This window comes from Rhinatrema bivittatum, chromosome 9, assembly GCF_901001135.1.
Source record: "Rhinatrema bivittatum chromosome 9, aRhiBiv1.1, whole genome shotgun sequence".
In the NCBI taxonomy this organism is placed as follows: Eukaryota; Metazoa; Chordata; class Amphibia; order Gymnophiona; family Rhinatrematidae; genus Rhinatrema; species Rhinatrema bivittatum.
Window position 1 is genome coordinate 54,848,890 of NC_042623.1, and position 26,781 is coordinate 54,875,670.

At 46.1% G+C, this 26,781-nt stretch overlaps 1 protein-coding gene across 1 annotated transcript in view; it reads left to right on the plus strand.

Annotated features, from left to right (window-relative positions):
• The window catches only part of DLD (dihydrolipoamide dehydrogenase), a 54,692-nt gene that overhangs the window by 17,957 nt on the left and 9,954 nt on the right, over positions 1-26,781 (plus strand). The window contains exons 7-10 of the mRNA XM_029615644.1: positions 1,440-1,583; positions 21,378-21,479; positions 22,182-22,372; positions 24,306-24,476. Coding sequence (XP_029471504.1) covers positions 1,440-1,583; positions 21,378-21,479; positions 22,182-22,372; positions 24,306-24,476 — 608 coding nt within the window. The remainder of the gene's footprint in view (positions 1-1,439; positions 1,584-21,377; positions 21,480-22,181; positions 22,373-24,305; positions 24,477-26,781) is intronic.

Consider the following 26,781-nt stretch of genomic DNA (forward strand, 5'->3'; position numbering starts at 1 on the left):
GTGGAAGCTGAACATTCGCAGAATATTGCTTTGTTATCTGGAGGTTACAAATGACTTTCATGTTTCCGACCATCTTTTTGTGCTGTGGAGTTGGCTCCAAGCAGGGTCAGATGGCCTCCAAGACTACCATAGCTTGCTGGCTGAAGGAGGCTATTAGCTCGGCCTATCTCCTTTGTGGTAGATCTCATCCTGTTGGTCTAAGGGCTCACTCTACTCATTCGCATGCAGCGTCTTGGGCAGAGTGCCAGATGGTTTCTCCACAGGAAATTTGCAGGGTGGCTACGTGGAAGTCCTTGCATACGTTTGCGAGACATTGCAGACTGGATGTCCAAGCATCAGGTTCTGGTGGTTTTGGAGAAGGTGTGCTTTGAGCAGGCCTCTCCGGATCCCATCCCAGGTAAGGTAGCTCTGGTACATCCCAGGAGTCTGGACTGATCCGGTACAGGGAAAGAAAAATTAGTTTCTTACCTGATAATTTTCGTTCCTGTAGTACCACGGATCACTCCAGAGTCCCGCCCGTCAGAGGCAAGGAAGTAAGGGAGAGTCTGCTCGGTTATTATGTAATTAATTTTCTAGGTCTCAAGAAATTTGCGATTGTCTGTCCTCCAGTGGTTCTACAGGTTCAGTTCCCAGGAGGGTTAAGTGGACCAATTATTTCTTTTTTCTTGTTAAAGGGTTATTGTACATAGTTCAAGAGGTTTTGATGAGATATTCTGCTTTGACATTGAGTAATACTGCCGGACTGTAGGTGGCACCATTCTATTTATAGGCGGAGCGTTATTATGGTAACTGCTCTGTCTCCATCTGCTAGAGAGGGGGCCAAACCCAGGAGTCTGGACTGATCCGTGGTACTACAGGAACGAAAATTATCAGGTAAGAAACTAATTTTTCTTTTCTCACCATCGTCTCATTTGTAGCTGCAGTCCTTATTCTCCCATGAGCACGTAGCAAGTAAAGTGTATTGCACATTACCTTTGGCCATGCCACCCTGAATATGCTGATCTTGTCTCATTACTCTGCGCCTTCTTCTTTTTTTGATGAAGTTGATTGGCTGTTATAAAACTTTGGCTGATGCGTGTAATGCTGCACCAAGTAAAAGTGGCTGAGCTAGCATGGAGATGGGATACAGGAGAACCACAAGTGATGCAGGGAGCCATGCAGGCTAAGCTGGAGGAGAGCAGGCCAGGGTTATCTGAGGGTGGAAATAACAGTGGAGGCAGCATAAGGATAATGTCAAGCTGCTGCTATTTGTGTTTTGATTAGAGGAAAGCCTACAGAGTGCAGCGCTTAGCAAGGTGACATTGTCCTTGTGGCAGCAAAGTTGGGTGGGTAAGTAGGAGCTGGAAACGAGAATGTCTGTCTGTCTTTTCGTCCTTTATGACAGGTCCTGTTGCTGAATGTGTAAAAGCAAACTGTGACATATTCTTCTCCTCCTGAAGGTGGTGCATGTCCCAGGGTTTGGAAAGATAACGGGTAAAAACCAAGTTACAGCAACGAAAGCAGATGGCAGCACTCAAGTTATCAACACCAAGAACATCCTCATAGCTACAGGCTCGGAGGTCACCCCTTTCCCTGGAATTGAGGTACAAATTTTGAGCACAATCCTCATAGTCTGTTTTAGTCCCTAGCCCAGCTCCCTCCTTGCACGATCCTCTCTGTCTCCCTGCCCCATGATCTGAACATCAGAAATGCCATGCTGGGTCAGACCAAGGGCCATCAAGCCCAGTATCCTGCCTCTTGACAGTGGCCAATCTCGTGCTCTACTTCCTGCCCCCCCCCACCACCACCCCCTAACATATCCTCCTCTCACTCTTTCCCTCCCTTATAATCATCTCTCTCCACTTCCTGCCCAGCTGTGGTCCCGCCTTGTGATCTCTCATTCGGTCTTCTTTACTCCCCTGATCCTCTCTCACTCACATCCCATCCCACCCCACCATGTGATCTTTTTATGAGCCAGGGCTTAAAATATGTGTGTTTTTTATTATTTTGTTGGGGTTGCTGCCCCTTTCAGAGCTGATGGTTGGAGCTGGAGTGATTTACTGTGGTAGCATGAAGTGAAAGGTAGCGTTTTCTTGAGCCATGGGGGCCTTGGAAATGTTGGTAGTGTTGTTGTTAGCTGAAAACTGCAGGGTTGCTGGTGAGGGGAGCATTATCCTTTTCCTGACTCACCTGCATCATTGTCTCTTACATTCTCCCCCCCCCCCCCCAACCCCATCTGCTTCTCTCTTTTATCTTTGTTCTCCATTGCTGGCCAGTGCGGGGAGGGCAGTGTTTCTTACCTGTGTCTGTCCTCTCCGCCATCAGTTTGGCTCTGGTTATTGAATGCACGCTGCTGGCTTGTCCTCTTCAAGGCTTCTTGGGTTTCAACTTCAGAGTGAAGCTGGTGGGAGAGACTGTAGACAAGACATGTAGCGCTGTTATCCTCCTGGCGGCAGAGGTAGAAAAAATGAGCATTGGGGAGGGGGACATGGCCACCAAACAAGATGGCTGCCTGAGTTTGGGCTCTGCTATTCCCCAAGCTATTTTTATTATTATTGCTGCCCATTCCACAGGTTTCAGCCTGCTAGTCTGCTTTGAACTATTTCTAATTTTCCTTGATACCACTAAGAAGAAAGGTCCTGATTTTTAAGCAATTCTCCTACATGAAAATGTCCTCTCACAGTTCAGCGCTGGATGAAGCCTTGGCCCAGAGTGACTCTGTGTCGGAGATGGCCACGGCGGGTGGTGAGTCAGAGGGACACCTGCGAGAGCTCCCAACCCGTGCAGAGTTTAGGCAATGGTTTTGCGATTTACGCAATGATAATGCGAGAAACTGAGCAAGACCTGATGGAATTGATAACAGAGAGAGGTCATCGTGTGGACGACTGTAATATGTGCTTGGATGCGCAGTCTGAGAAGGTGGTGAAATTAGAATCTCAATTCGGTCATCTCTCCCTAGAAAATTTAGACCTGCAAGATAAAATTGAAGACTTGGAAAATTGGAATTGCCGCTGCAGTCTAAGGTTCTGCAGCATCCCAGAGACTGAGAATTACAAGGACTGCCATACAGTGGTTAAAAACTTGTGTGCTTTTTTTTTTTTTTTTTTAATTTAATCTTTATTAAATTTTCATTAGTAGCTTACACCATGAAAAAGAAAATATGTATCTCGACACAGAAAACAATATAGAAATCAAACAATTCCGTTATTACTACTGTTGTTACATATACCATAAATGGGAGAACTTAAAGTAAACATTACCATATATCCATCAATTCTAAAAAGGCAATTTACTATATTCTATACAACAAAACAATATATGAAGAGAAGGGGGGTATTCTTTCTTTACTGGTCATGCTCACTTGATATTTCCACTTGACTTTTATCAACCAAGAAAGTTTCTAAGTGTGTTGGATCTAAAAATGCAAATCTTTTCCCTCTATAATTAATACAACATAAACAGGGGAATTTAAAAAAAAAGGTCGCACCAATTGCAAGTACACGTGCTTTCAATGACAAGAAATACTTTCTTCTAGCTTGTGTGGATCTAGCCACATCAGGAAACATCTGCAATTTATGTCCACAAAATAATAAATCCTTAGAACTAAAGAATTTTTTGAATAAATTCTCCTTATCTTGTTCAGCCACAAATGATATAAAAAGAGTAGCTCTTTTATTAATAATATCAATCGACTCCTCTAAGAAGTTCGAAATTCCCGGAGAAGATGGAACTTCTCCATTTATATTCTGAATATCAGTACCTCTGACTGATTTTTTTCTCTAAATAATATATTTTTGAAATTTTGGGAATTTCCTCATCTTGATATAATAATGACTCAAGAATTTTTTAAATGCCAATATCTTTCTCCGCTTGTGATGAGAAATATAAATATATTCCAAAACTCTCGTACTCTCACCTACAAAAAAGTTCTTGTGAACTATCTTTTTTATTTACACAATTTAATGAAATAAATTAAGAAGAAAGAGGTAAGTTTCATATTACAGATGCATGCCTCCGCGGCCTTGCATTCTTCTTGTAGTATAATCATTAACTTGCCTCCTTCCTCCTTGTATCCATTTTATTTATATTAGAAATATTTTTTTGTAATTGAAATTTCTCTAAAAAACAATTATAATCTCCACCTTGCATAGCATTGGTTGATTTACGATCTGCTGATTAGCTTTTAAAGCATAGCGAACACGCTAAAAAATAACGCCGCCACTCAGAGTCTGTAAGCCTGAGAGAGAGGACGTAGACAATCTGAATGAAAAAGTCACGAATTTTTGAAACACTTTGAAACAAACAAGAACAAGAATGGACATACTCCCCTGATGAAGGAAGAACGAAACGCAGCTGTGTCGGGAGATAAGTCTTCAACAGTTTCATTTTTGATAGTGACAGTTTAAAGTATAAGAAATTGGCATTTCATAGAAAAATTCCCGTCAGGGAAATTTGAAATAGATGGCGTATAGATGATTAAAATGGAGATTTGAATATAATCTTCCTCGAGCATAGGGACAAAAGAATTTAGCTATTCAACATAAGCCTGGAAAGTTTTGAAAAAAGTTGAATGATCCTGCTATGCAAGGTGGAGATTATAATTGTTTTTTAGAGAAATTTCAATTACAAAAACATATTTCTTAAATTATCAAAAAAATATTTCTTAAATTATTTCTAATATAAATAAAATGGATACAAGGAGGAAGGAGGCAAGTTAATGATTATACTACAAGAAGAATGCAAGGCCGCGGAGGCTTGCATCTGTAATATGAAACTTACCTCTTTCTTCTTAATTTATTTCATTAAATTGTGTAAATAAAAAAGATAGTTCACAAGAACTTTTTTGTAGGTGAGAGTACGAGAGTTCTAGAATTTTTTAAACATCTCCCAAGGAGATAGGAGCCGAGTGATTGGAAAATTTAAATTTCTCATGTTCCTGGATCTCAATAAGTTTTCTACATGTTCAACTTCCTTGTGTATCATAATACTATCCCTTATAAAAACATTTTCAGAATTCTGAATTAACTGAATCTTATTTGTCAAAGTCGTTATTTCTTTATCAAGTTTATCCACCTTTTTTACTAGTTCATCAATTAATCCCTTGTTAACATTAATAGCTGTCACTAATGATTCATTCATCTTAATTACATTGTTGTCAAGTTTTAATATCATTCTACCAAGATCAGCCATAGTAACATTGTCTGGCACAATCGCCGGGCTAATGTTACTTTCTATGTGAATTGGGAGTCTCAATTGCACATCATTATTACTAGAGGAAATAACATTCTCAGTCCAAGGGGGTACAGACTGTGGATTAATATCAGTACCTCTTTGAGCTAATCCTACCAGTTCACTTGATGTTCCAGGGGATGTTAACACCTTTGGCTGCGGTGGTGGAGTATGTCCTTCGCCAGGACTAAGGGAGATTAAGGACATACTTCCTAAACTGTCCTCTTTTGGCGTTTCCAACACCCTTACGACGTGTTGGTCCATAGGGCCTGTGCGATGTGCTTGCACCGGTGAGGAGGTAGTGATGACTCTCGCTTTCCATTTCTTGCCCATTTAAGTTGTTAGCAAAGAAAGTTGGCCGGCCCCCGGCCTTCTCCGGTCTAAGCCGGTCCAAGCCGCGCGCGCCGGTGGCAGCGCCAGCGCGGCGCCGCCCTTCCGCCGGTCTTATGGTCGGAAGGGGTCCTCAGCTTACGTCATGCAGCTGGGCTTCGGCTTGCCTGCACAAATTTCTTTCTCGGGTAAGCCGGAACAGGGAAATCAAAACAAGCTTTCCCCTGCTACAGATCTTCTCGCGGCGTTTCCGGGTGGCTCAGCGGGAGGGCGATTCCCTCCTCCCTTCTCTTCCGCTCACTCCCCAACTGGCAGCGCCCTTCCGCCGGTCTTATGGTCGGAAGGGGTCCTCAGCTTACGTCACGCAGCTGGGCTTCGGCTTGCCTGCACAGATTTCTTTCTCGGGTAAGCCGGAACAGGGAAATCAAAACAAGCTTTCCCCTGCTACAGATCTTCTCGCGGCGTTTCCGGGTGGCTCAGCGGAAGGGCGATTCCCTCCTCCCTTCTCTTCCGCTCACTCCCCCTGCTTTTTTTTTTTTTTCTGAGTGGGCAACAAGGTGCAGAATTGCATTCTCTGATGGCTGAGTGGAATTGGAGAGAGCACATCGGACTTTAGGACCTAAGGTTGAGAATGAACCCCGCGACATCGTGGCATGTTTTCATCGTTTCCCAATTAAAGAGAAGGTTTTTGCTGAAGCCAGAAACAGAAAATCTGGCTTTGGGAGTCGCACAACATTTCTGTTTTTGCAGATTTATCACCAGTCACTATAAAAAGAAGATCGGACTTTAGGGAAATAACAGCTATCCTGCGAAAAAAAAGGGATCCTTTATCGGAGGTTATTCCCCTTTGGTTTAAGCCAGGACTATTTGCAGCACAACCTCCAGAGTTCAGAAAGTGGAGGAAGTGGCGGCCATTTTGGAGGAAGCTGGCTTAGTTGTTAAAGCTTTACCCCAGAGACTGTCGACACCCCTGCCGAAAGATGATACCCCTAGATGTCAGAGAGCAAGGAAAGGAGGTTGAGGAGGCATTCAGGAGATTCATTCTCCTCTCAAGACAATGGAAAAGGCTGAACTTTCTATCTTTAATTTTTGCATTGACTTTCTTGTTTTCCTTGTTCACTGTTTTAGGCTATGCTAATGCTTAAAGTGATATCTAGACAAACTTTCAAAGATATATGATGGGAATGTGCAGGCAACTTTCCTTTTTCAGTGTTTATTTACAGTTTTTGTGGGGGTTTTTTGTTTTTGCTTAGGGAGAGTGTAGAACTAATGCTCCTCCATTTGCAGTTCTGCTATGGAGGAATAGCAGTTGGGGGGGGGGGGGGGGGGAAGGGGATGGGGATTGTTTCTATGTAACGGTGGGAGAGGTGAGTTATATGGGTTTGGGTATACTGATCACAAGAGAAGAGTTTCTGGTCCAGAGGGAATTTCTTTAAGTCATGGAAATGTAGTTTCTCAGCGGAACAAAGTCATAGCACAGTGTGTACAATTTATTTTCTTACTTTTCATTTTTATAAAGGCGGGAATGTGTATAATATCTTTAAATATTAAGGAACTAAATGTCCCTCATAAGAGGCAATTGCTTAAGTCTGAACTTTTGGATAGGGGAACTACTATTGCTGTCTTGCAAGAAACTCACTTAAAAAAAGTGCTATGGATATCTCGTAAAACGGCCTGTTTTTCCTTGGCAGTTCTTCAGTGCTGCAACTAAACGGGAAAAATATGCAGGAGTGAGGATTTTGTTTCATAAAGATTTCAGGGGCCTGATTCTTAATAGCTACGTTGATCCCCATGGTAGATACATCCTGGTGAAGTTTGAGCTGGAAGGAGAAATGTATTCCTTGATAAATGTATATGCTCCAACTACAGGGCAGAGAGACTTTTTTAACGGCTCTCAGAGTTTTTAACATCAAAAGAGGAGGGCCATTTAATCCTGGCTGGTGATTTTAATTTAACCTTGTCTCCGATGTTGGACAGTTCAGGGGGGGAGGGGGTAGTATTAGTTCTAGCGCTCCACAGGCTCAATTTAAGAGGTTGATGAAGCAATGGGATCTAATATATATATTTGGAGACATAGGTTCCCCCAGGGTAGGGATTATTCCTTTTGCTCCCATCCTCATAAGTCCTATTCCAGGATTGATTTCTTTCTCATGGACAAATTGGTATTATCTAAGTTTTCACACACAGAGATCGGCTCAGTTTCCTGGTCCGATCATGCTCTTGTCTGGGTAACTATGCAGTGTGGCCAGGAGAAGCATAGTGGCCGATCTCGGACTCTCTTTAATACTTTATTAGGAGATGAGTCTTTTTTTTTGCTCTCAATTGGCTGACAGTATCAGAGAATACATAACTATATTAATGATGTGGGAGATATCAATCCATGCCTTCTTTGGGACTGTTTGAAAGCTGTTATAAGGGAGCGCCTTATCTCAAGGGCAGCCTTCCTTTAAAAGGAAACGTTTGTGATGAAATAGAAGCTGCAATCTGAGCTCTCAGATCTGGAAAGACATCATAAGCGCACTTTGTCTGCTTCAGTATACAGGAGAGCACAGAAGCTTAGGGATAGTTTGCAGGCATTAGAAATTGAAAACGTGGCGTTTCACATGAACTGGATGAAGCAAAAACCCTTTGAATGGGGCAATAAAGCTGGAAAATTGTTAACTCATAGGTTAAAGAAGCATATTTCTCAACACCAAATTACTAAGATTAAGGCAGAAACAGGGGAGATGACGTATAGGGATGTAAGGCAAAGTTTTATGCATTTTTATGGGAAAATAAACAATGCTGATACTTCTGTCACACAGTCAGACACTTACTTGGATTCCATAGACCTTCCAAGTCCCACGGAAGATGAACAGCGATATTTTGACACTGAAATAATCTCTTGAAGTATTACAGATGATTAAAGATTTGAAAATAAATAAGGCTCAGGGACTCGATTGTTTCACCACCGTTTTTTACAAAATAGTTTAATTCGCTACGTGCCGGCAATTCTTTATCAGCAGGTACCAATGTCACTGGGATAACTATTCTGGCCAAGCCAGGTCGTGACCTGTTCCTTTGTGGTTCGTATAGGCCCTATTTCCTTGATTAATGTAGACCTTAAGATCCTAGCCAAAGTTTTAGGTAATTGTTTAAACGGGGTCATGGCTCGGATAGTGCACCCAGATCAGCCGGGGTTTATAGCTGGGAGAATGGCTGGTGATAATGTGTGAAAGATAATTGGTTTAATTTGATGGGTCATGGAACAACTCATTCTGGCAGTCTTACTCTCAGTAAATGCCGAGAAGGCTTTTGATCTGGTGCACTGGCCTTTTTTATTTCGAGTTTTGGAGAAAATGAAATCTGGGTCTTTTTTTATCACATGGCTTCAAAAGCTTTATTCCTGAACATACCCAGATCAGTCCAGAGAAGTGGGTTGTGTATCCCTACCAGCAGGTGGAGTCAGAGAGCAAAACTTTGGGCACTGCCATATATACGAGAGTGCCACCTGCAATCCCTCAGTATTTCTCTGACTCCAGCAGCTGGAAGAGATGCACCTGCAATCTTAGTTAGATTTTTTTTCTTGATTTTTTTTTTTTCATCTTGTGTGTTTCCTGAGGTGTTAGGCACATTTGTGGGCCATCCCTCAGTCGAAGCCGGGCGTCCGGGGGTTGGATACCCCTGTCTTTGTCTCGCCCGCTCTCACACGTGGGGTGGCAGCCAGGGGCTCCTGGTTTTTCCCCTCCGAGGTTGCTCTGAAGCTGCTCCTTCAACTCCTGCTTCGGTGGACCCCATAAAGTTTAATTTAAAAAAAAAAAAAAAAAAGAACTTTAACTTTTTGCTTTGTTTCCTCCAGCTGAGGTAAGGAGTCTGCACCAGGGGAGGCCGGCCTTGCGGCTGATTGGGGAGTCAGGCAGCCTCATTCTTTCTCATTTCCCTCAGCCCCTGGAGCTCCGGGTGGCTTTAGGAGGGAGGGGGTAAGTGCCTTTCGGCAATTTCGCTGCTGGCTCGGTGCGAGCAACAGCGTGGCAGCGTTAGATGGCCGGCCAGCTAAATTTTTTTTCTCAAGCAGTCGGCAGCGCACGCTTTTTCATTGCAGCCCTTCCTCCCCGCTCAGCTTGCAGACCGCATGGCTGTACGATAGCGGCACTAATTTTTCCTGCATTCGGCAGTGCGTTCCCGGCTACACCGCGTGGCTGCACGGTTATTGATGGGTCTCTGATCCAAATCTTCTGCCTGCCGCTCCTGTGGGACGCGCAGGCAGATTCTGGATTCTGCCTCCCTCTATCTGGCCTGCGCCTTGGGGATGAAGGGATTGTCGGGTCCTGTGTTCTCTCCCCAGGGGGGAGGGGATTTTGGCTGCGGTTCGCTGGAGGAGGATCCCCCTCCCATTTTGGCCCCGGTGTGTGTGGATGTCTCGGTGGGGGCTGCTGACTCGGCGGATCTGGACCTCGCAGAGGGGGAGGGGGACCCAGAGGGGTTTTCCCTGGAGTTTATCTTACTAATGCACCAGGCATTCTTAGCCAGGAAGCAGGCGGTACCTAAAAGGTCCGGTCAGCCGCTTTTACTCTCGGAGCCCTCAGTTAAGAGAGTGCGGACTGAGGAACAGCTGTCCAGCTTGATAGATAGGCCACTGGACCCAACCCCAGGGTCAGGAGCAGCGACAGCTCCAGGAATGGTTTTGGCTCCAGATCTGATTCCTGATCTGGGGGATATCGATCCGGCAGATACAGATGGAGAGGATCTACCTTCCACAGAGGGCAATGATCCTAGCGTGGTTTGTCTTTTTAAGCGAGATGAGCTGAGACCACTTATCCCCCAGGTGTTGGAGGTACTAGGCCTTACGGTTTTGCAAGAGGAATCGGATAATGAAGGGGTTAACCCGGTCCTCGATGGCATACGTGGGCCAACTACGTCTTTCCCACTGCCTAAGAAGGTCCAGAAACTGGTGACCCGTGAATGGGATTCTCCAGATGTGGGACTAAAGGTGGGCAGAGCTATGGCGAAGCTGTATCCACTTTCAACGGATGTTTTAGATCTACTGAAGGTTCCGATGGTGGACAGAGCGGTATTGGCAGTATCAAAGAAGACCACTATTCCGGTGGTGGGGGCTGCCGCCTTGAAGGACATGCAGGACCGCAAGCTGGAGATTCAGTTGAAGCGAGTCTTTGAAGTGTCAGCTTTGAGTCTTCGGGCTGCGATTTGCGTTAGCCTGATGCAGAGGACATGTCTGTGCTGGATTCAAGAGTCCAGGGCTGGGACCGACAGTGATGGTGCACTACAGGGCGCCCGCTTGGAGGCAGGTATCGCATATGTGGCAGATGCGCTGTACGACCTGGTGTGGACCTCGGCTCGCAGCATGGTTTCCGTATTGGCGGCATGCCGACTTCTCTGGCTACGAAATTAGTCAGCAGATTTATCCTCCAAATCGCAGCTTTGTAACCTCCCTTTCAAAGGTCAGCTTCTGTTCGGGGAGGACTTCGATCAATTGGTGAAGCTGCTCGCTGAGTCCAAAGGCAGCAGGTTGCCAGAAGATAGAAGATCTACCAAGAAGGTTTTTCCTGCTAGGACTCTATTTCGGAATTCCCGTCTTTTTCGATCCAGCAGATATTCCACTCCGTCCGCGTCTAAGCAGACTCCTGGGTGCCAGCAGTCCTTTTGTGGTGGCCACTGAGCCGGAAGGGACTCTGAACACCCTGGGGCAGGAGGCAGTAAGTCCTCCCAATGAAGCCACGAGTACCTATTCCATCATCGAAGCTGTTTGAGGCAGATTATCCAGCTTTTACACGGAATGGGCAAAGATTACCTTGGACCGTTGTGTTTTGGAGGTGATCAGAGACGGCTACTCTCTAGAATTCTCTTGTCCCATTCGGGAGGTGTTTGTGGAGTCCCGCGTGGCCTCACTCAGCAAGCAAGAGGCGGTGCAGGACACACTGCGTCGTCTGTTCGAGCTGGAAGCCATTGTCCCAGTGGCAGAGCAGGGCCGGGGCCAGTACTCGGTGTACTTTGTGGTCCCCAAGAAGGAAGGCACCTTTTGCCCCATCCTCGATCTGCAGAAGGTGAATCGTTGTCTTTGGGTTTCACGCTTCCGGGTGGAGACCCTGCGGACAGTCCTGATGGTGGTTGGCAAAGGGGAGTTTCTGGCGTCTCTGGATCTCATGGAGGTGTATCTTCATATTCCGATCCGGCCCAACCACCAGTGGTTTCTGCACTTCAAGGTGTTGGGACAACACTTCCAATTTCGAGCTCTTCCCTTCGGTCTAGTAACGGCTCCTCGAACTTTCACCAAAGTTATGGTGGTGGTGGCAGCTTTTCTTCGCAAGCATGGGATCTTAGTCCCGGTAGGAATGCGAGAGAGCCATTTAGAGGGCGCGACTCACATTATAGTCACTCGGCTGGATAATCAACGTGCAGAAAAGCCACTTGGAGCCCACCCAATAGCTGGTTTATTTGGGAGCACTGTTCGATACCTTTCGAGGCAGGGTGTTCCTGGTGGCCGACGGGACGAAGCTGCAAGATCAGATCTGCGCCCTTATTCGAAGGAACACCCCCAAGTCTGGCACCATCTTCAGGTCCTCTGATCCATGGCTTCCACCTGGGATTTAGTTCCCTGGGCGTTCGCTCACTTACGACCGTTACAGCGTGCACTTTTGTTGCGTTGGCGGCCGGTGTCTGAACAGTTCCACCTCCCCATGCCGCTCTTGCTAGCATTCAGAGCCAGTCTGTCATGGTGGCTATTGGCCAGCAATCTGAACTGAGGAGTAGACCTTGACCCCCCCCCCCCCCCCCCCCAGATTGGATGATAGTCTCCACAGATGCAAGTCTGTCCGGTTGGGGAGCAGTGTGTGCAGACAGATCCGCCCAGGGACTCTTGTCCCTGACAGAGGGAACCTGGTCCATCAATTGTCTCGAGACGAGGGCGGTTCGGTTGGCTCTGCTAGCCTTTCTTCCCTTGATCAAGGACAGGATGGTACGAGTGTTCTCCGACAATGTGACTACGGTGGCTTACATCAATCGGCAAGGCGGAACAAGGAGTCCCACCGTAGCACTCAAAGCACGGCTGCTGTTCGCCTGGGCGGAGCATCATCTGCGAGGAATAGTGGCGTCGCTTGTTGCAGGAGTGGAGAACGTGCAGGCGGACTTTCTCAGCAGACAGCAGCTCAATCCCAGGGAGTGGGAGTTGTCCCCCGAAGCGTGGAACCTCATCTGCGTCAGATGGGGGGGATTCTCAGTTGGATCTGATGGTCACTCGGGCAAACGCAACAACAGCATGCTTCATAAGCCGTTGTCGGGAGTAGGTGTCGGTGGATCTCGACGCCCTGGTGTGTTCTTGGCCCTGGGGAATTCTGCTTTATGCCTCCCTCCCCCCCCCCCCCCCCCCCCGGCCGCTCATCGGTCGCCTTCTCCGTCACATAGAGCGCCATCATGGCGAAATGGTTCTCGTGATTCCAGAGTGGCTGTGTCGCCTGTGGTTCGTGGACTTAGTTCGTTTGGCTCTCGGGTCCTTTGCAGCTAGCTCATCTTTCGCACCTGCTATGCCAGGGACCCATCTTTTCGGATCGGGAGGATCGTTTCTCTCTCGCGGCTTGGCTTTTAAGAGGTGAAGTCTACGCTTGAATGGGTATTCCGAATAGGTCATTTCTACTCTCCTTCAGGCTCGCCGACTGGCTACTTCTATGGCCTATATTAGGGTCTGGAGGCTTTTTGAGACTTAGTGCCTCTAGCACTCTTGCGATCCATTACTGGTTCCTCAGGTGTTGGATTTCCTACAACAAGGTCTAGGTAAGGGTTTAACTTTCAATTCCCTTCGTGTACAGGTTGCGACTCTTGGGGCCTTGCGTGGCAGATTGCATGGCTGTTCGCTTGGCGCTCACCCGGATATTGTTCGATTTCTCAAGGGAGTCAAACATTTGCATCCTCCGGTCCGGGCAATTTGCCTGGATTGGAGTTTGAATCTGGTGCTTTGCGGAGCCCCCTTTGAGCCTCTCTGAATTGCTTCGCTTAAAGACCTCACTTTGAAGACAGTGTATTTGGTGGCCGTTTGTTCGGCTCATTGGATTTCGGAGTTACAGGCGTTGTCGTGTCGCGATCCTTTTCTGCGGATTTACGATGATTGCGTGTCCTTGTGCACGGTTCCTTCCTTCGTCCCTAAGGTTGTCTCGGCTTTTCACTTCAACCAGACGGTGGAACCTCCGGGGTTTCCGTGGGGAACACGGCTTTCCACTCAGGAGAAGGAGCTTCATCTTTTAGACGTACGTTGCGCCTTGTTGTGCTATCTCGAGATTACCAATGATTTCTGACTTTCCAATCATTTGTTCCTTCTCTTTGGTGGTCCAAAAAAGGGAGACAAGGCGTCAAAGGCAACGATCTCCTGTTGGATTAAAGAAGCTATCGGCTTGTCCTACATAGCCCGGGGGCATCAAGTCCCGTTGGGTCTCCGAGCTCATTCTACCCGGGCCCAGGCTATCTCCTGGATCAGAGTGTCAACTTCTCTCCCCTCAGGAAATCTGTAGGGCGGCGGTATGGTCATTCCTCCATACTTTCACTAAGCATTATCGTCTCAACGTTAATGCTTCGGGGGAGTCCTCCTTTGGTGCGAGTGTTCTGCGTGTGGGTCTTTCGGGTTCCCGCCCAGTTTAGGGTGGCTTGGGTACATTCCACTTCTCTGGACTGATCTGGGTATGTTCAGGAAATGAAAATTGGTTCTTACCTGCTAATTTTCGTTCCTGTAATACCACAGATCAGTCCAGAGGCCCACCCCTTGGTTCAGATTCTGAAAGACTGGCTGGATATGCAGTTACGATTGCTGTAGGTTTCACTAAACTCCTTTTTGCAGAGATTCTCGATGGAGCAGTTTCCTTCATGTTTTTGGTTCAGTTTCAGTTCTTGTTCGGTAGGCGAGGGGGTTGTAGGTTTGTTTTTTCCAACCCTTCGGCCTTTCTTTTCTTAATATGGGCTTGGGTACAGTCTAATACTGAGGGACTGCAGGTGGCACTCTCGTATATATGACAGTGCCCAAAGTTTTGCTTTCTGACTCCACCTGCTGGTAGGGATACACAACCCACTTTTCTGGACTGATCTGTGGTATTACAGGAACGAAAATTAGCAGGTAAGAACCAATTTTCATTTCTAATCCAAAGGCTTGTGTTAAAGTTAATGGTTTATACTTTGATTTCTTTAATATAAAACGGGAGACTAGACAGGGGGTGTCCTTTATCACTTTTATTATTCGCTTTATTTTTGGAGCCATTGGTGACCCAGATCAGGAAGACTGGGGAGATTTCTGGGGTTAAGGTGGGGGGGTGGGGATTACAAAATTTCTCCTTTTGCCGACGATATTTTATTTACCTTAATGGTTCTCTTTATTTCACTGAGGGCAGCGGTCGAGGTTTTGGGTGTATTTAGTAGGGTTTCCGGCTTTAAACTGAATCTAGAAAAGTCAGAGTTGCTCAATCTTACTGTGATAGAGGATCGGCTTCCCTTGTTGAGAAGAAATTTTCCCTTTAAATGGGCAACTAAGAGTATTAAATATTTGGGGATCCGAGTTAGCAATTGTTTAGAGGATTTATTTGAGTTAGACTGCAGCAGTGGCTTATAATTTATTTGTCAGGATGTAGATAAATGGTCCGGGTTTACTTTGTCCTGGTTTGGTCATATGCAGCTGGAAAAAAAACCAAACCAAATATTTTCCCTAGATTTGTGTGTGTTTGGTTTTTTTTCCCAAGTCTATTCAGATTCCCATATCAACTGCTGTTTTAAAATGTTGGCAATGCCGTATATTTGCTTTCATCTGGAAACGGACACCCCCCCCCCCCCCCTCCCCAGGATAGCAAGTAGGGTTGTGTTCCAAGATAAACTACAGGGTGGGTTGGGAGTGCCTAATCTCGAATGTTGCTGTGCTGCAGCGCAACTAAATCATAAGAGATTGGCATACAAGGGGCGAACCTAAACTCTGGATTCAAATTGAGCAGTCATTGGTTGGGGGCATGCCCCTTTGGGCTTTTCCTTGGCTACCTAGAGTGACGTGGCCACAGGTGTTATATTTTCCACTGATTACTTCTCATACCTTGAAGTTGTGGTCCCAATGGAAACTAAACTTAGTTGGGAAATGCAGAATTTGATATAATTCAGTGATTAACCATAATATTGCCTTTCCAGCAGGCATGTCTTCCCGCCTTTTTCGGTTTTGGATATCCCATGGATTAACTGAGTTTGAAATGATTTGGGGAATACTGAGGTTTCTCGCTTTTAAGGAATTACAGGATAAGCATAATTTGGCAGATGGGGAATCTTTTCTGTTTTCTCCAGCTTCGTGACTTTATGGCAGTTGAGAAGGTTGGAGGATTTGGCATTAGGTAAAATACAATTTTAACATTGGGGCAATAATGCCGATACCATAAAAAGCATGGTTTCCCATATTTATAAGTTTCTTAATAGGGATTTACATTCACAAGCTACTTATGTTAAGGCTTGGGAAAGGGATTTGGGGCGAAATCTGATGAATGAGGATTGGGATGTTAGATTTCTTAATACGAAACGCAGCTCTATGTCTGCCCTCTTGTCTGAAAACACCTACAAGGTGTTACTGCGGTGGTATCTTACACCTGTATGCATCAGTAAAGCTTACCCTGAAAAGCCTGATTTATGTTGGAAGGGATGTGGGGATGTGATTTAATCCATGTGTGGTGGGGTTGTCCCAGAATTTGTTTTGTTTTGGTTACCTCTGTCCTTTTTCTCCTGAACATTTGCTATTGAACCTACCTTTAGATATTCCACTGGATAAGTGGCTGCTAGTACATCAGATTTTGGTTTCAGCTCGAAGTGAGCTCGCCTTCTATTGGAAATTGGATATTGTTCCTTCCGTTTTTGCCTCCCGGGGGGGGGGGGGGGGGGGGGTGACCTTACATAGGCAGCACCCATTTTCGTCCCAATTTTTTCTTTCTACTACGACGTATATATGCAAGCTGAGGCTGACTGGTACGCACAGTATCCTGCCCCGTTTAAACAATTTAGACCAGCTGCAGACCCGGGGAAAGCTAGGCCTCTGCTCCCCCACTTGGTTCCGGACGGGGGGGTTTCCCATGCCCTCCATGCCTTCGGATCCAGCGCCTCAGGATCCCCTCACGCTGCAGGAACGGTAGATTTTTTTGCCTTCCCCATGGGGGGGAAGAAGAGGAGCTGGGTGCAGGGGGACCCCTGACAAGTTTCAGGCCTCTGGTCAGAGAAGTAGAATTCCTCTGTCACTTTAAGCTGTCTGGGGGGGGGGGAGAAAAAAAGAGGAAAAGTTTTTACTTTTTATTAATCAGTACCCTGTACATGGACTGGCAACTTACAGGGGAAGGAGCAGAGAGCAATTCTCTCTCTCCCGCTCGCAGCAACTGGGCACAGAAGGACTTGGCCGATCCGCGGCAACTCCTCTCCCTCCCTCCTGATGCTTCGATCGCCATTTTGTATCCACATGTGGAGAACTGGCCAGCTGCACAAATCAAGCCTGTTTCCTTGCTGGACGGGGGAAGGGATTCTGTAGTTCATCAATCCCCTCCGGCTTTGCGCCCCCTTGGGCTCTCCAGATTTGATCCTGGACCCTTAGGACGATATCCCCTCTCCTCCAATTCCAGGGAAAGCCCCTTCTTTCTTTACTGCTGATTTTGTACTTTTATTACACCTAATTTAAGCCTGTGCGACCGGCCGACCTAGAGCCTGCCTCTCCTCCCGATGCGGCCCCTCCCCTAGGGAGGCCTTAAAGAGACAGAGTTTTTTTTCTAGGTTTAAAGAGACAGCAGGTTTTTTTCTTCTAAGTTTGTGCTTTTAATGCCCAAAGCTTTTTTTAGAAGCGGAGGCTAAATGGCAGGAGGAGGGACCTACACCAGCGAAGGTCCCCAGGCCATCAGGGGTGTTGGATCCCTCTAGAGGACAGTCAGGGCGGACAGCTGTTAATTCCTCGGGGGTCATTAGCTCCTCATCTGCCGGACCCTGGGTCGCAGGACCTTCTCCTTGGGGATGGAGATGGGGACGTTGATGGGTCCACCCCAGATGAATTGGACCATATCATTAAATCGCTTGGGGTGGATAAGGTACATAAATTGCTGGAAGATCGTCTTCGGACCGCCAGAACCTCCAACATTACGTGGCCCTGGTTCAGAGGGCAACGGTGTGGTCATCAGACTAGACTGGTGCCTCACAGGACTCCCTCTTCGGGGTTGCAGTCCTGGTCTCATTCCTTTTGCTCATATGAGAGCTTTGCAGAGGGCGTTGCTTTCCCATTGGGATCCCAAGTTGGAAGAGTTCTACCTGCCCTTGCCATTACTGGATCCGACCAGGGCCAGCCTAGATGGTGATTGGTCTTGGATCACTTGCTTCATGGTGTGGACCTGGAAAGTCCCCAGTGGTTAATTGTGACAACGGTTGCCAGCCTGACCAGTTGGGAGGTGATCTGTCCGTCCCGCTCGGCACAAGGTCAGTGGACACCTCAGCAGGCCAAGTGGTCCATAAATCGGTTGGAAACCAGAGCGGTTCGGCTAGCGCTGCACCAATTTCTCACGCTTGTCCGGCACCGGGCGTTGCGGATTCTATCCGACAATGCGGCCACCATGACTTATATAAACCATCAAAAGGGGGTACAAAGAGTTGGCCGATGGCCTCCGAGGCAGACAAGTTAATGGGGGCCTGGGCGGAATGCAATCTGACCCGCATAGCGCCATTTCATATAGCCGGAGTAGACAACGTCCAGGCGGACTTCTTCAGCCGACAGCGGCCAGATCCTGGTGACTGGGAACTGTTCAAGGAGGCGATCGGCTGGACTTGATAGCGACTCGGCTGAACGCCAAAGCGGCTTGTTTCTTCAGTCTCAGAAGGGAGTACGGATCGGAAGGGTTGGATGCCCTGGTTCTTCCATGGCCTCCCAACATTCTCCTCTACGTGTTTCCTCCTTGGCCGTTGGTAGGAAAGTTTTAAGGCGAATAGAATCCCACCGGGGACTGGTTACTCTCGTGGCTTTGGTGTGGCCGAGAAGGCTGTAGGTCGCGGATCTGATCAACCTAGCGGTAGAGGACCCTTTGCGTCTGGGTCACCTACCGAATGTACTGCGACAGGGTCCAGTATATTTCGATCAGGCGGATCGCTTTTGTCTAGCGGCTTGGCTTATGAGAGGAGGCAATTGAGAAAGAAAGGCTATCCAGAGGCAGTGATTACCACCCTTCTGCACGCACGAAAGGCATCTACTTCTCTCACCTATGTTCGGGTGTGGAAAGTGTTTGATTCCTGGTGCAGTGGGTTGAAGGTGTCCCCACGGCAGGCCATGATAGTACACATTCTTGCCTTCTTACAAGGACGGCTTGAAGGAAAGGTTTGGCATACAGTTCACTCCGGGTCCCGGTGGTGGCGTTAGGCTGCTTACGTGGTAAGATGGAGGGTACCTCCATCACGGGACATCTGGATGTTGCTTGTTTTTTGAAGGGAGCTAAACATTTACACCCACCGGTGTGGGCGGTTTGTCCTTCATGGAGTTTGAATTTGGTGCTCCGTGGACTTTGCAGTTCTCCTTTTGAGCCTGTCAAGCAAGCCACGTTGAAAGATTTAACTCTTACAATGGTGTTTCTAGTGGCTATCTGTTTGGCCAGATGTTTTTCGGAACTTCAGGCGTTGTCATGTAGAGAACCATTCTTTCAAATATCGAATTCTGGAGTCTCTCTTCGGACTGTGCCTTCTTTTCTGCCAAAGGTGGTCTCAGCGTTCCACGTCAACCAGTCTGTTGCGTTACCAGCCTTTCCAGAGGTGGATAAGAGTTCTCCTCAGGGCCAGGATGTTGATTCTAAAGAAGCTCAGCAACAGTTAGTAACTTGAGACTTTTATTTAAAGAAAGACAAGAGACAAAGACAACAAGAGAGGGGGAGGAACAAATTATTTTGTTCCCTGGAGTATCAGGCTTACAGCAATCGTGTGAATACCTTGGTACTCAGTCGTCCAGCAATATACCCATACTTTATATATTCCTTAACTGACCAATCAGAGTACATTCAGAGTGTTGTTTCTAGATAACTATAGTCCATTTCATTTGAGAATGTATTAGGCCAATCAGCTAATGGGTCTGGGGTGTTGGTTGGCTGCATTCCAGCACATAGGCTGGCTGCATTCCAGCACGTAGGCAGGGTCCTCAGTAGTCTTAATCTAAAACTAGCATTCTTGAATACAGCAGAGATGAGGTACTTCAGAAAGTTAGTGCATAATATAACATACAAGGATATGAGGAAGTTGGGTGTACGACGGATTCTCCTGCGGTATTTAGAGGTGACTAATGCCTTTCGACTGTCTGATCATCTTTTTGTCTTATGGAGCGGTCCAAAGAAAGGGTGTAAGGCTTCTAAGACTACCACTGCCCGATGGCTAAAGGGACGCTATTGCTTCAACGTTCATATATCACGGGCGACAAGTGCCAGGTGGTCTTAAGGCTCAATCTATCAGATCGCAAGCGGCATCGTGGGCAGAGAGCCAATGTGTATCACCTCAAGAAATCTGCAGGGCAGCTACTTGGAAGTCTTTGTTAAGCGTTACCGTTTGGACGTCCGAGCTCCGGATGTGGATTCCTTTGGCAGCAGTGTGCTTAGAGCGGGATTCTCGAGGTCCCACCCCATTTAGGGCAGCTTGGGTACATCCCAGCAGTCTGGACTGATCCTGGTACGTACAGGGAAAGGAAAATTGGTTCTTACCTGCTAATTTTCATTCCTGTAGTATCAAGGATCAGTCCAGACGCCTGCCCAGAGATATATTGTCCAGGAGAGTCCGCTCAGCTTGTTTTGTGGTTTTCGATTACAGGTTTTTGGCGTCTTCGAAGTCTCGCACGAGCACTTATTCATGGTTTTCGCTGGTTATTGCTTTACAAAGATAAATAAATAGGGAAGGTTTTTTTCTTGATCTAGTCGGTTATTAAATTTACTTCATTCTGCTTTGATATTGATTATACTGAAGGATCGCAGGTGGCACACCGGTATATCTAGGGGGTGCTTTTCAGCTTTTCTGTGGCTCCATCTGTTGGAAGGGAGACATAACCCAGCAGTCTGGACTTGATCCTTGGTACTACAGGAACGAAAATTAGCAGGTAAGAACCAATTTTCCTATATCCTAGAGGAGAAAAGACTTTTTAAGTACCTGAAAGGTGTTAATGCACATGAATGGAACCTTTTCCAATAGAAAGGAAGCTGTAGAGCTAGGGATCATCGTATGAAGCTCCAAGGGGGTAGACTCAGGATCAATGTCTGGAAATATTTTTGTGGATGCCTGGAGTACCCTCCTGGAGGAGCTGATGAAGACAAGAACATTAATGGAATTCAAAAGGGCGTGGGATAAACAGAGAGGATATCTAATAGTTAAGAGGATAGAAATGAAGAACTGGGTTAACCTGCATGCAGCGGCAATCGCAGTCCTAAAGACCTTGCTGGGAAAACTGGATGGACCATTTTGGTGTTTGTCTGCTGTCCTTTCCTATGATGCTATTTTATTACATCTAGCCCCTTTTAGAAGTAAGAACTTTTTAGAAATCCATAATCACTGGGCTGCAAATGACTTTTTATTGGGCAGTTGTGGAAGGACATTTTTTTTTTGTTTGTTTCCTGTTTTGAACTCCTTGTAAAGAGATGTCCTCAGCGATGGGCCAATGAAAGGTGACGCCTGACCTGTTAGTTTCTTCAGGCAAGGCTACATATCCAATTTGTGTGCTTGTAGATCACCCTTGTTCTTATTGGTCAGGAGTTCAACGTTCAGTCACCCTGCTTATAAAATGTGCAGAGCTGTCCTTAATTGAGCTTGGGGAAAGGCACGTGTCTTGGGGGTCTGTGACACCATCTCCCCCTGATCATTGACAGATTGATGAAGAAACGGTTGTCTCCTCCACCGGCGCGCTGTCTCTGAAACAGGTTCCTGAAAAAATGGTGGTCATCGGGGCTGGCGTGATTGGCGTGGAGCTGGTAAGTGAGCCCCACCTTACAGTGCCAAGTCAGGTGATCAGAAGCCTTGGTCCACTTACTCCAGGCAGCTTATGCCGTAGCAGCTGAAACTGGTACTCTGAATGCTTGCATGTGTTTGCCACCTTCTCACTGTCTTTATTCTGAATGATAAATCATGTTGGAAACTTCGCTGCATGGCAATGAAAATTCGCTTTAAATTTGTGTACTCTAATTTTATAGAGGTGTGCTTTCATTTTGTTTTGCACATGTTCGTTTTGGTTTGTTTTTTTTAAACATGCACTAAAATGATTAACGTGTTGAAGCAATTTAATGCATGTTAAATCACGTTAATGTGCACTAGCGTTCATTTGTGCCAATGTGCCCAGATTTATCAACAAACTCCTTGGCCATCCTTTAAAATCTGCTTGTCTGATGCCTCATAACAGAACAGTTCTGCATTAGAGGAAAAGTAATACAAAGACTAACCTTTAAAAAAAAAACCAACATCCTTTCAGGTAGTATTATATAACAGTGAGCAGAGCTTCCTCCTTGGGACTCTGTATCCTTGGATGGATCACCATGCTTAACTGTTCTGGCCACTTTAAAGTTTGTTCCTCCATTCATGGATTCCCACATGGGGTGCCATGTGCGAATGAATGTTGTGATACGCTGGTGCTGAGCTATGGAGGTATTGCTCTGATGATGTGCCTCTTTTACCTGCAGGGGTCAGTCTGGCAACGACTTGGTGCAGATGTCACCGCAGTCGAATTCTTAGGCCATGTCGGTGGAATAGGCATAGACATGGAGATCTCAAAAAACTTTCAGCGTATTCTTCAAAAACAGGGACTGAAATTTAAACTAAACACCAAGGTTACTGCTGCTGCTAGAAGACCGGATGGAAAAATTGATGTTTCGTAAGTTTTTTTGTTTTTTTTTTTCCCCCTCCTTGTTTTCTCCCCCTTAAAATTTTGCAGATGGAATTTCAAGATTCACTGCTGTTATTGGTTTATTTAATGTTTTAAAGGCTGAGACTGAGCAGCTTGTATCTGTTGCAAAACATGATATCCTTTTAAGCAGCAGTTCCCTCTTTGCTCAAGAAAATTAGCTGTTTCTAGACAGATGCTGCACAAGAACAGATAAAATCTGATCTCAAATGATTTTTAAAAAGGCAGTTGTGTGCCAGCTTGTGCTTGGCAGAGTTCAGCCAGGGTTAGTCATGACTGTGCTGCTGATGGTGTCCTAAATCTGACTGTTTGATCCCTCTGGTGCTGTCCCATTGTGTAAACAGGAAGGTAATTTTGGGTGTGGGGTGTATGTGGTTTGCTAAAGCTGTGATTGACACCCAGTGGATCACAACCAGCATGATGGCCTACTTAAAAGCTGATCTTATGCTTTATCATTATCCAGCACTTACCTGCTTCCACAATGGTTTCTAATCTGTATTTCTCCAGGAAGGAGCACTGCACCTTGGTGTGCCCCTTATAGGTTTTACGCCTCTGTTTGGATTGCACTCATTAATGTATTGGTGTGATCCCAGCTTTAGTTCTGGGGAGGCTCAGTCCAGCAGCAACTCATTTTACACAGATTCACAGGAGAAAGTTAATGTTTGCTTTAAGTGCCAGCCGATTTCTGTAAAGAACATTTTTGTGCTAATGTTGGTGCCTTGTTTTTCTTACTGAACTTGTGCTTGGCTATTCCACATGAATTACTAATATATTGCTGTCCTTGAGTAAATGTTTTGAAGGTATAGTAGCTCATGACATGATAGACTAAACACTTTATAGTACAAGAGTTAATGTAAGAGTATGCACAGCTTGTAAGATCGGTATTACAACTTCCCTACATTTTCTTCCCAAGTATTTAAAAGCTTTTTTTAGTTATCCTGTCTAGATCAGAGTCGTTAATTTTAGTCAGCAAAGAAAAATTAATATAATTATTAAAATATTCCCTGAGGTTTTTAACACCTTTCGCATTCTCTGGTTCCCCCAAACAGTCATACCCTGGTACACAGGAATCCTTTGTAGGCTCCCGGATTGGAAAGGTGCCTGCAATTCCACTGGTTGGCCAGTAGGAGCTGCTACTGTCATCTTCCTACCTCCTCTCCCACCACCCCCTCAGGCTTGGGAACCGTGCCTCTTTGGTGCATCCAGGCCTAACCAGACCTAAATCTCAATCCCCCATGGCATAGCATGTTGTGGCCTGAGCTACGGGGCCAACTCACAACTTCATGTTTCATCGTCTGGATTCTGACATTCTGTCTCATGAGATTTTAGCCTGGATCTATCTTTTTATTTTTTTTTTATTTTCATCCCAATGAATTCTGCTCCTGCAAGTTCTCAAGAACAGAGGTGTCAGATTGCAGTTGTGGAGGGCTGTAGACAGGTCAGGTTTCCAGAATATACCTGATGACTGTACTGCAGATATTTGCATATACAGCCTCCATTGTATGTAACTATATCTCATGCATATTCAGCAGGGATATTCTGAAAACTGAACCGGTTTGTGGCCCTCCAGGATTGCAGCTCGACACCCCTGCTCTAATTCAGCACTTCACAAACCTGTCCTAAGAGCCCCATTTTCAGGGTATCCACAACGAATGTGCTGGAGATAAATGTGCATAAACTGGAGAGGCAGTATATGCAAATTGATCTCATTTGTATTCATTGTGGATATTCTGAAAACCCTACTGGCTGTAGGGTCCCCAGGTCAAGTTTGCTTGTTCGATGTATATTCTGCTTTTCAGGCACTTCAAGTTGGGAAGCCCTGTAGAGTGTATCAAGATGTCTGTTTATAAATGAGCCCTCTGGCACTTATGTGGATTTTGTCCCTGCCCTTTTCCATCTTCAGTATCGAAGCTGCTGCTGGGGGCAAGGCAGAAGTTGTGACCTGTGATGTTTTGCTCGTGTGCATTGGCCGCCGCCCTTATACTCAGAGCCTGGGGCTGCAGGAACTGGGCATAGAAACAGACAGCAAGGGGCGAATCCCCATCAACAACCGCTTCCAGACCAATATCCCCAAGTAAGTAGCCGGGAAACGCTCAAGACCTGCTGTGTCCAGAGCAGGCAGTAGCAAAACACAGTGACCTAGGTAACAGATTTTCTCCACTTGGTGAAACGATTTTCCTGCTATTAGTGCAGATTTTCAAAGTATTTAAAACCCAGCTAAACACACGCTTCAGAACAGAATAAAATCCAGTTGTATTTAAGAGCCAGTTGTCTGCTCAAGGTGGTAATCATGTGAGTTGGAGGAAGCAAGAGGAAACTACAGGATCCAGGGTGTTGTAGTGCTTGCCACTTTCAGAGGCTAATATGCAGCCTGCAAAACGCCAAAAGAGTTGTTTTGTTTTAGTGACCTCATCAATGTCATCTCTTAACATCTCAAGCTAGTATAGATGTAGTAAAACAGTAGCATTTTGTTTTTCGTTCAGGCTTGACAATTTTCAAAGCCATGTACATGGGTAAACAGTGTTTTTACCTGCGTAAATGGGCCAACCGAAAATTGCCCCCCTTTCATGTAGCAAAATTTCTGCGCTGCGTTTGACAGTTTGTGTGCATTTAACTATGGGGAGAGGTGTTCTCATGGGGGCAGGCGAAGTAAATGCGTAGATGGCATTGTGAAATCTGCATACCTGCTTTTCCAGCAAACGGCACTTGCACAAAAAGAGCAGGTGTGACTCTGCACAATTTTGCACCTGTGGCAGTTTTCAAAGTAAAAGCACACACGTGTTTTTTTTGGGGTTTTTTTTTTTTTTTTTGCTTTGAAAAGTGGTGTAAAGCAAAGGGTTAAAAGCACACTTAGTCTCTATCCCAATGTCAAAAACATGAAACTTGGCCCCCTTAATGTGGCACAAACGTCCAGTAGTGAAATGTTGGTAAACCTCTGCAGTCTCAAGCTCTTGATAGTGCCATCACTTAACTGGGCTGTGTTATTGGTTTGTCCAGCTTTTACGAGGAGTGGGCCAAGATTACCTTGGACCATTGGGTTCTAGAAGTTATGAGAGACAGCTACGCTCTAGAATTTTCACGCCCAGTCAGGGAGGCCTTTCTTGAGTCCCACTTTACCTCTTGAAGCAAGCGAGAGGCAGGTTGGGAGACTCTGCAGAGACTGTTAAGTTTAAACGCGTGTATGTGATATTGTGCACTGACTTTCTGAAGTACCTCATCTCTGCTGTATTCAAGAATGCTAGTTTAAAATTAAAGGAAACAAAGGACTCTGCTACGTGCTGGAATGCGGCCAACACCCCAGACCCATTAGCTGATTGGTCTAATATATTCCCAAATCGGAAGCCCTGCACTTATCTAGAAATAACACTCTCATTATGTTCTGATTGGTCAGTATGGAAGGTATAAAAGGTTCTACACATTACTGGAACTTTGAGTGACTTGGTAATTATACATTTGTGTGGACCTGTCGCTCCCTGGAACAAACTTATCTGTACTTTGTTCCAGTATCTGTCTCTATTCCCTTTGTCTCTGTCTTTCCCTAATAAAGTCTCAAAGTTAACTATTACAGCTGTGTTTTCCTTTAGAATGAACACGCGATAGTCCTCCATCGCAGGAGGAGCAGTGCCGGGGAAGATACTCTGTTTATTTTCTGATGCCCAAAAAGGAAGGAACTTCTTGGCCCATTCTCGACTTGCAGAAGGTGAACAGGGTCCTGAGGGTTCCTCATTTTTGAATGGAGACGTTGCGAACTGTGATTGCGGCAGTCTGCAGAGGAGAGTTCTTGGTGCCATTGGACCTGAAGGAGGTGTACTTCCATATTCCCATTCAAAAGGACTATCGGAGATTTCTTCAGTTCATGGGGTTGGGGCAGCACTTCCTGTTTCAAGATCTTCATTTCAGCTTGGCCACGGTGCCATGAACCTTCACGAAGCTGATGGTGGTAGTGCAAGCAGCCCTTCGAGAAGGGATTTTGGTACATCTGTATCTGGATGATTGGATCATCTGTGCGAAGATGGAAGAGGAGTGCATGCGGTCTCTCCAGCAAGACATGGACATCTTCCTGATGCTGGGTTGGGTGATTTTAAATATGATAGTCACCCGGTGCCTACCCAATCATTGGAGTATCTGGGGGTGCTTTTCCATACCCAGAAGGGCAGGGTGTTTTTGATCCCATAAAGGGTTGGCAAAGTTACAGGCGCAGATGGTGCGCCTGCTTCGGCTGACGGTGCTGATGGCCTGGGATTATTTGCAGGTCCTGGGGTCGATGACTTCCACGTTGGATTTGGTTCCGTGGGCCTTCGCGGACATGAAACCGTTGCAGAATGTGCTCTTGTCCAGGTGACATCCCTTGTCGGAAGAGTATCTACCTTTGCCTCTTC